The sequence below is a fragment of the Melanostigma gelatinosum genome (genome assembly GCF_949748355.1).
Source record: "Melanostigma gelatinosum genome assembly, chromosome: 4".
Lineage (NCBI taxonomy): Eukaryota > Metazoa > Chordata > Actinopteri > Perciformes > Zoarcidae > Melanostigma > Melanostigma gelatinosum.
Window position 1 is genome coordinate 11170963 of NC_136637.1, and position 9920 is coordinate 11180882.

Sequence of the window (9920 nt, forward strand, 5' to 3'; positions counted from 1 at the left end):
AGATCTGTAGTTATCTATTTGTTGCCATGTGATTCTACTTAAGTGACCATTTGTTTATAAGATGAAAGAAAAATGTCAATTAAATTGAATGTGGAAGACAAATTCTTCTCTGCACATAGTCTTGATTTGCAGAACATGCTGATTAAACTGTCCGATGTCATTTTACAACATCGCAGCGTGTTTGCTGTGGACACGCATGCTGTTTCGATCCTGTTGTATATTGTCTTTGACATCGTTTCTATTTTGTAATCTGTATTTCCAAATGCAAAATTTAAAAGATTATTTTGGATATATGCATGCTTGTGAAATGTTCAGAATGTTGATTTCCACTAAAAGCTGTCGAGTTTGAAAAAAACGTCACATCTGTCACTTAAAATCAAACGTTTGAGCTTTTTTTGAGCAATTATATGATCGTACTTCAACATTAATGTTACATTTATATTTATTTTATTTAAATGATAAAAATATTTAAAATAATTGACAGAAATCCCACACTTGATGCATCTGACACATTTGAAAATACCTCATTAAAGCTAATGAGCTCAGTATAATATAGCTTAAACTACATATTGTATTCTATTGTCATCGATTCAATTTTAAATATGCACAATCAGCTGCCACAGTAAATTATGACACAATGATAACTTCATCAAAATGCCTCACATTTACCAAAATCCACATTTATTTATTAGTGACAGTTAAATCTTTGCAATAGATCTTTCTTCAAAAGTATAAATTTAAATTTGAAGATACAGTGGACAATATTTTGTCTCAAAATGATTAATGACTGAAATGTCTGTTTTGTGAACAGCTTTATAATTGAAACAACAGGTGTTATGTTACCGCTCCCCTTTGAGTTTTTACTGACGTTTCTTTTTATATAAATGTTTGCAAAGGGATGATTTTATTTCTCATCCCAGTTGTGCTTTGGAAAGGGTTTCCCAGAAGTCCCTCTGGCTCGTTTGTTGTCATCAGATCGCCAGCCGGACCTGCTGGGCTCTGTAGCTGTCAAAGTCCTCGGGGAGAGTGTCTGGAGAGAGAGAAACCACATGAGGTGAAATCTCTATTTTGTTCACAGTTGGAGCAGCCGAAGGGCAAAATACTCGACATGGAGCAGGGAAATAACTTTCGGCATTTGTGGCTGCGTTCGTATCTCTATTTTGCATTTGGCTATTTTCAGCAGTGTCCACACACCCAAATTTATCAGAATGCTCTTTAGATTTTTTGTGAAACAGTTTGGTAAAATGTACAGGAATGCTTTTTGTTTACAACTTCATCGATAACTGAAGGTGATGTCCCTTAAGTCTTAAAAACACACATCAATGCTCATTTAAATCTTCTGATTTCACAATTGGAAACTTCTCTCACCGTTGCAGCGATAACGCAGGTTGGCCCAGATGATGTTCTCCTGGGAGAAGCAGAAGACTCCCAGTCGACCGCCTCTCATTGTGGCGTCTATAATGACGCCTGTGTCCGCCACCATCTTGGGACCCTCGTAGAAACGAACTCTGCACACAGAGAGAAGGTAACATCACACAGCAACACACTGGTTTATGACTTGTAGGTTTATTATAAACCGAGACTATTTAGAAGCAGCTGGAAAGTTTCTTTATTCTCTTTTGGAAGCAGTTTCTCCCACCGTCCAGTCTTTGAGCTAAGCTAGGCTAATAAGGATGTAAAACTCAATGCACGGATATGAAAATGACAAAATCCCATCGGGCTGTGGGGGTATTCCTTTAATTCAGTCAGTACCTGATGTAGCCGTCGGCGGGTCGGTGTTGAAGGAACCAGCGGTAGGAAGTCTTGTCCTTCCAGCCAACATTGCGAGCGTCTTTCCACAGGAGTTTGACCTGGTCACTGGTGTCGCCGGTGTGCCACAGGGCGTTCCTCAGGTTTTCACCTGGACCCGTGTTTGACTTCACAGCCTTTTCAAAACCACAAGTGACAAGAAGTCTGATCTTTTCATGTCCTCCGGTAGCATGGCATGTCAACCCTTGTGAGAGTCTGTAAAACTGTTTCGGAACACTTTGGATTCTGGACCAAAATCCATTTATGAACATCTTATTAACATGGAACGGTCGACTATACCTTCAGCTGGATGCCTGGTTCTGCCACGGCTCTGAACGGGTTTGCCTGCCAGTAGATCTGTTCCACCTGCTTCCACATCACCACGTAGAAACTGGAGCTGTCTTGGTACCCGAAGATAAATCCTGCGTAGTCGTCGTCAGTTACCGTGTTCACATGAAACGTCCCTTCAAAATCCACACCGCTGAAAGCTGTGTATCCTGGTGAAGACATTGTACATCATCAGACATTTTCAGGAACACACTTATTCCCCTGCAGTTTGAAACGCCGCTAATATAATTAAAGGGAGCTGTGATCAAAGTTTTCTTTTAATTGCAATTTGTATTGCTTTAGTTTGTACCCAGTACTTAACCCACTGAGCTTTAGGTACAGGGATGTGCACACGACTCCCCTAAATTAATGGTATTGATCTTCTCATCTAACTCGTCAAGAGAGCCAATGCCAATTTCCCAAAATGTCTAGCTGTTCCTTTTAAATATAATGGTCTTACCAACAGCCAACCCAGGATCACTGTTCATGGTCTGGACAACCTCTCTTCCCTACATAAACAAGAGTGGATTTAAGAGAAATTCAATCAGATCAAGATGTTTAGGATTCTGAGACCCAAATTGTACACAAACAACACAGGAAGAAACATTTAACCTGGTTCAGCACCACCCAGTTGGGGTCGATCTGTGCGTCTCCCTCCGGATCTAACACGACGGTCTGGTACTCCCTGAAGTCGGTGAGGGTGACTTCAGCGTTTTCTGGACAAACGTCGATGGTGTCGATGATAGTGTCGTTGTCGAAATCCTTCTCGCAAATGTTTCCCACACCATCACCTTAGAAGATGAAATATGACGACTGTCTCAAGAGCCAAACCTTTTATTTAACTGTTATGTACTAGATGTAGTCTGGGGCATTACCCACCATTCGAGTCCTCCTGCAGAGGGTTGGGGATCAGACGGCAGTTATCAGGACCAGGTGGAAGCAAGTCGGGGATGCCGTCATTGTCGTCGTCATCGTCGCACTCGTCTCCTATGCCGTCCTTGTCGGTGTCCAGCTGGGAGCTGTTGATGACGGCTGGACAGTTGTCCCGGGAGTCTTGGTGACCGTCGCCATCACTGGACATGAGAGACTTTTACTGGCACATGCAGACTTTGGTCTCCAGTGCACGAGTTACGTCAATAATTCAGAATAAATACATTGTGATGTGAATGATGAGGTCACACAGTACCTGTCCTTGTTGGTGTCACAGGGGTCGCCAATCAAGTCGTTGTCCACATCCATCTGAGAAAGATTCAATTAATTGTTGTCAGTGTTGAGTTGTTTTTCAAGGTTTTTGTCCCGATGTCATTGGTCAGTGTTGTTAGTGATTCAAAATCTTTCTTTCTAAATTATGAAATGATTTAATTATTACGAGCAATGGGGTTCTTCATGAAAGTCTCGCGATCTTTACCGATAGTTTCGGCATCTGTTCTATTTTCTCTCTGTGCCACAAGCGAATCTGGCAAGAAAACACACTGATAACCCACTATAAGAGATATAAGTGATATATTATATGATATAAATGGTCTCAATTTGATAAATGATAACAAATATGCATCCCACGCTTTTGACTTTCCTCCCCTCTCTCCCCGCTGTTGCCCCGATTCCCCTCCCGCATGATCAAAATCCCTCCTTAATACTTATTATACATAGTGGTATCACTGCAACCTGTGATTGTGATTTTTAAATGACGTACTAATTCCACATATTTGTCAGTTGGGACTAAACGTGACGAGCAGACACAACGACACAAGCAGACAGACAGACAGACGGAGAGATTAGCTTTGAAGTAGAGAGCAGAGGAGCAACATCGCTTGTTGACCGGTGAGAAAAAATGTGCTTCTGGTGTGAAGGGCAAGGCTTCTGCTCACACGACAATCGACATAGCCGGTCAGTTGCAAATCTAAAGTAAAAATCTGGAGTTGCACAACTTTCCAGTTTACTTGGAATATCCTATTTGTGCCTTATTCATTTTTCTCTGTTCTGCCAGAAGACTGACTCATCAGACTCTGATATATTGTCTTGATTTAAAGGCGACATTTTCACACGAAAAAGAGATTTGTGACCTGGTCAGGGTTTGGAACGTAAGGACAGCTGTCGCAGGCGTCTCCCACTTTGTCTCCATCTCGATCTTTCTGGTCAGCGTTGGGAACCCTTTTGCAGTTATCCAGGTAATTTGGGATTCCTGAGATTAAAGTGGGAACCAGTTAAAGTTCAAGTGACTTCATAGTTCTCCCTTGCCCACTCTGTTTGTTCTGTTTTTATGCATATAGCCTTATTTAGCTGTGTATGCGTCAAAGAACTGTACAATCATAACTCACATTATAGGCCTCTCTTATATTAGTGTTAACAAGTATTTGTACAATGAATTACAGCTTTAAATGTACCGTTTATAACTGAAAACATCGATACTTAATGTACGAACAAATCCACATTGACGTGGGAGTGTGTAAAAATATGTAGAATACTAACCATCCCCATCAATGTCGTCGTCACATTCATCACCGAATTTGTCCACATCTGTGTCTTTTTGGTCGTTGTTTTTGACGGCGCGGCAGTTGTCGCAGGCGTCGCCAAAGTCGTCCTCATCAAGGTTCCTCTGGTCCACGTTCAGCACCAGCACACAGTTATCCTGTAACACAGATGAACACAGGCTTTTCATTCATGTCTTTTAAATCATTTAGTTATATCCCATCACTGTCTTTTCTGCATTACCTGCATGTTGAGGATCCCATCCCCATCTGCATCCTCATCACAGGCGTCTCCGATTCCATCACGGTCGGCATCTTCTTGACCAGAGTTGGGAACAGTGAGACAATTATCCTGAAAAGAAAAAAAACACTCTATTAAAGTAGATTAAAATCAGATCCAATAAAGTCAATAACAGTGTTTGATATACAGTGTTATAGATCAGTTTCTCCCACCATGGAGAACATGCTTCAATTCAAGAACTGCTAAAATGTATGGACTATGGTCAAACTTTTTTGTTTCTAAAGCAGTTAAAACGCCTTAAAATAGACTTCAGTTAGTTCCTGTAGACTGAAATGAACTTTATATAAGCTACAAATATATTCGTTCTTTGCTGATGGCTAAACTGTGGTCGCTTGTCATCATGGACATTCACCTTGTTACAGTTCATCTCAGGACAGGCCAGCCTCTCATCGGGGAAACCATCGATGTCGATGTCAGCCCCGCAGAGGTAGCCGTTGCCAGCCCATCCGACTCCACACTGTTGGGACGGAGAATGTTTCATGTACCGCACAGACTGTTTTCATTGGCCCCGGCGTACGCACTGCACACAGTACCAGTGAATCTTAAGTGATAAAACAGACTTTTGATTTTACAATATCGGGCACAAATGGGTATATATTTCAAAGAGTTGGGTTAGAAATCATCTTATGTTCAGCAGATGTTCTGCCACTTCTAAAGCGCTTCTTGACTGTCTAATTTAGAGGAACGTGTGGCAGTAAATTAAGTATAATTTGCTGGATTTTACACAAGCAATGAAGTGAAGATGTGGGGGGTCAAAGACAGAATGCTCTTACAAAAAGATAGATATGATATATTATGACAAAGAATAACTTTTTTAATGCTGTTTTGCTTCCCAAATCAACTTCAATTGTAATAAGTTTCTATTGAGAGAATTATTTAGCACATTAAAGAATGAATTAAGTGGATAATGAAGATCGTCAGAGTTTAAAATCATAAAACAAAGGAATTCTACTTGGGGCTGCTTCCGTGTGAAGCTTTTTGCTCAGAGAGACATGAACACGAAGCAGTTTGATTTATTCACCTGACACTCGATTTTGCCCTCTCGATGGACGATGCAGTCAGCGCTGGCGTGGCAGGGGTTTGGTTGGCCGTTCCCACAGGCTCTCTCCGGCTTACAGCCCCGCCACTGATCCCCAACGTAGCCCGTCCTACAGGATCCACACCTGAACGAGCCCTGTGGACACACAGAGGACTCGGAGCGTAAGTCCACCTTCCTACATTATTATAGAACCTCCAAAGACTGCACTGCATCTATTAAAGTTGCCAACTATAGCTTTAACGAGCACCGCGTGTCTGAAATGATGGGGTCCGTCAGGTAGCACTTGAACATGATGTGTAGTATGAACCTGCAGAAATCTAAAACTCAACGTGTGCTCTGAAGTGATATTAACTGACCGGTTGTTAAGGCTGCAGGGATTTTACTAGCAGCGGATTTTCCTCTTTGCAACAGTCAGTGTTTGATCATAGTGTTTATACTCACAGGAGTGTTCATACAGACAGAGTTGTCCACACAGCCTCCGTTGTTGAGCCCTTCACACTCATTTATATCTTTGCACACCTTGATAGGACAAAAACAGACGTGAAGAACATGAGATAACTTCAATGGGCTTCCACATCAAGACTCGAATAAGAGGCAGAAAAAAAAGAAATGAAGTGCAGCAGAGTGAAGACAGTCCGCTATATAGTGCCACTATAACTACCACAACTTAAAAAACTAATTGACGATCTGTGATAAAACACATAAAACTGAAGGTTCACTGAGCAGCTTTAGCTAAAGAAAGTGGTGGAACATGGAGAAAAACTTCATCACAGATATGTGTTCCCAAATAATTCATGAGCATTTCTTCCTTTGTTTTCCTCTTTTGTAGTACAGTCGCCTCTAGAGGGTCTGAACAGTGTGTGTTTGTGTGTTCGCTGCTGACCTGTTTGTTGGCGGTGGCGTAGGCGAGGCCGACGCCCTGGACCTGAGGGCCGGTGTATCCAGCAGGACAGGTACCACAGCGGAAACCCGGGGCGGTGTTAATGCAACGCACGCCCATGTGACACGGCATCACAGTACACTGTCGACAACAAAGACACAGAAACACACATCAAGAACCCAAATCTTCGTGCGTCCTAAAGTTTTGTTGAGGTATTTTGAAGTTACGTGTTATCTGTGTTCATGTTGCGTCATCATAGCGATGTATTGCTTAATGTGTCCTCTCGTATGATATCTCTGCGTACCTCGTCCATGTCAGTGCAGTGGGTGCCGTTGCCCTCCATGCCGTCAGGACAGGGCCCACACTTTATACCCTGAGGTGTCTCCTTACACTTCACCCCCGGGTGGCAGGGGTTGGGCACGCAGGAGGGACGAGGCCGCATTCCTCCCATCCCTGAGGAGAGAGAAGCTATATAAATATGTTCTTACAGATTCTGCAGTTCATTAGCTCTGCATGAAACTCCCATAAACATATATTAATGTTGTTTCTCAATATTTTTCTTGTACACGTCTGAAAGTCTGAAAAACTAGAAGAGAAGAGTTTTTGAAAAAAATCAGCCGTTATTCAAACCGTGTTGAACGGTGCAAACATTAGTTGTCATCATCAGCTTTTGTATCATCTGAACGACCAAAACCAAAGCTACAAATTCAGTTGAGAAAGTCTTGGAAAAACATTGAATGTTAAAATAAAAGAATCTGTGTCGACGATCGTGTAAGGAAAGCAGTCAACTCACCGCAGGCTTCACACTCCATCACCGTGTTCTTCAGAAATACCATCTCTTTTATCTGGAAAAACAATCAATAGTTAGTATGATACCTCGAGTCTGAATCTAATCAAATGTCCAGCTTTTATTATACATTTATTACACATCAATTATACTTTTATATATTTTATTATATTATTTAGAAATAGAGGCGCCTGGTACACCAGTGGAAATACAAAGGCGTTGAATAGAATCCAGTTTTATCTCTTCATATTTTAAATGCACCGGTTTTAACTTTCATCTTTTTTAGTCTCATAAAAATGGCCGCCGCTCTGACCGTCCTGCTAAATCAATTTGAGTGGGAATCTCTGTTCTACTCCTAATTTATTTCTATGGTGAAAACAGAAGTACACATGATCCAACAAGCAGCCGTGTGTGTGTGTGTGTGTGTGTGTGTGTGTGTGTGTGTGTGTGTGTGTGTGTGTGTGTGTGTGTGTGTGTGCACGTGCACACACAGACGTTTAACGAATCAGAATGTAGATCATCAGCATGATGAACAGATACGTATTAACTTCATGCTTGCTGTCTAAATGTTGAAACTGTTTTACTTGTTGTTTCAGGAGCTCTTTAATCTCAGCCAGGGCCAGGTTTGTCATTTTAATCTGACTGATGATTTCTCCATCTAAAAAGAAAAAGAAAATCATTACAACTTTTTCAAGATACACTTTACACAACCAAATGTATTATATGCAGCTGATTTACCCTCCCAGTGTACGGGTCCTCACGCACGCCACAGACTCTGAGGCAGTTTGAATTTTTCCTCCACAACATGCTGAAGACACTTTCATTTATTCTTTGGCATTCATGTAAGAATCATCTTTGTCTCTGCATTTCACAAACTAAACCTAATACTTAAGTGTTGTTGGCTTTTCTGAATGATGCTGATGAGTAATCTTACAATGAACAGATATAAAGGTTGTTTTTTTCAGCAGGTCACATGTCTTCTCATCGGTCTTCCCGTTGGCTGAACATCAGGGACCAGAAGCTCACAGGGGAGAATATATGGACATGTGTGTCCTCCTGTACGACAGGACACACTGCCTGTTGAATATCAAAGTCTAATACCTGATGTTCCTCAGCCACCGCAGCATGTACCCACCTCCCACGCATTCACTGGAGTCAGAGATGTTTTGATTGCAGCTGCAAAATTGATTTTCCAGATATGGAATGATACAAGATTTCTGGAGGATAAATGTTTCAAGCTTCCCTGGAAGACAGATTTATGAATCTTATCTCAAAACAGGATGGGATGCTCAGGTGTGTCCACATCCTGAAGATGCTGCTTGTACTAATTGACTCAGACGCCATCATCCCCCCCCACCCACACACACACACACACACACCACCACCACTTCCCCCAGAGGAGCCGTGCGAGACCTCCTGAGCGTCAAGCACAGGAAATGTGTTATTCCCATTAGTAGCAGCTCTGTTTAAGGAATGGATTCCACAGCAGAGACAAGATGCTGGAGATAAATCACTCTCGCTGCTCATAGAAACGTAAATGAGTCTTTTTCTTCTACGACAGAAAGCTGTCAGTAATTGTTTTTCTTTATCCTGTGCAAGTACAGATGTGTAATCGGAAAGGCTTTGCACAGGGAACTCAAACTCCTCTGAGCTTTTATGAATCCTCCACAAGTCAGAAATGTATTTACATAATGAGGCAATTTAAATAAGCAACAAAAATGAATCCTAATTCATGGATGTTTCAAACCTCCGTTTCAGTTCTCATCCTTTTTAAAAGTTTTGCTTTTCCAGTTTCTCCATTTTCACAAATTCTTTACCAATTCATATTGGATTCAATGATGATTGTGGGGAAAGCCACATTCATCAGTGCTTCTCTCCCAAACCTCTAATTCCCCAAAAAGATCAATTAAGTTTCACTTCATTGTTTCCCACATGCACAGCCCAAGCCAAAAAAGAATGACTTCAAAATATAAATCATTTTTCTCACCTCTCTGTCCTGCTGCAGTGTGTCCTCCCATGCAGAGCGCACAGTTCAGCAGCAGGAACCACAGCATGGTTTACTTTGTGTTCACAGATGCTGTCACAGACAGTTCAGGTACAGCTTCTTCTCGCTCTTCTGCCTTTAGACTGAGTGCTCCTCCTGCAAACCTGGATCCAGCCGTCTATTTTTTATTGTGTGTGTGTGTGTCAGTGATGGGATCAGCAGATGTTGGTTAAATTCTTTGCAGTGAAGGTTTTGGAGTATTTGTCCCAGATCACTTTGATAAGTTCTCACCACCTCCTCCTCTCTCTCTGTCCTGGCCTGCTCACTGCCTTGCCCAAAGGAGCAG

At 41.8% G+C, this 9920-nt stretch overlaps 1 protein-coding gene across 1 annotated transcript; it reads right to left on the bottom strand.

Annotated features, from left to right (window-relative positions):
• Positions 1-664: 664 nt before the first annotated feature.
• comp (cartilage oligomeric matrix protein) lies at positions 665-9712 on the bottom strand. The gene is made up of 19 exons (XM_079267941.1): positions 9578-9712; positions 8175-8248; positions 7597-7648; positions 7108-7256; positions 6807-6944; positions 6365-6442; positions 5906-6058; positions 5237-5341; positions 4828-4935; positions 4585-4744; positions 4179-4297; positions 3302-3354; positions 2995-3188; positions 2728-2906; positions 2576-2624; positions 2089-2285; positions 1753-1925; positions 1369-1508; positions 665-1030 (listed from the first exon to the last, which is right to left on the bottom strand). Exons 1-19 carry the CDS (start codon positions 9642-9644, stop codon positions 972-974), a joined length of 2247 nt encoding a protein of 748 aa, XP_079124067.1. The 5' UTR covers positions 9645-9712; the 3' UTR covers positions 665-971.
• Positions 9713-9920: the final 208 nt, after the last annotated feature.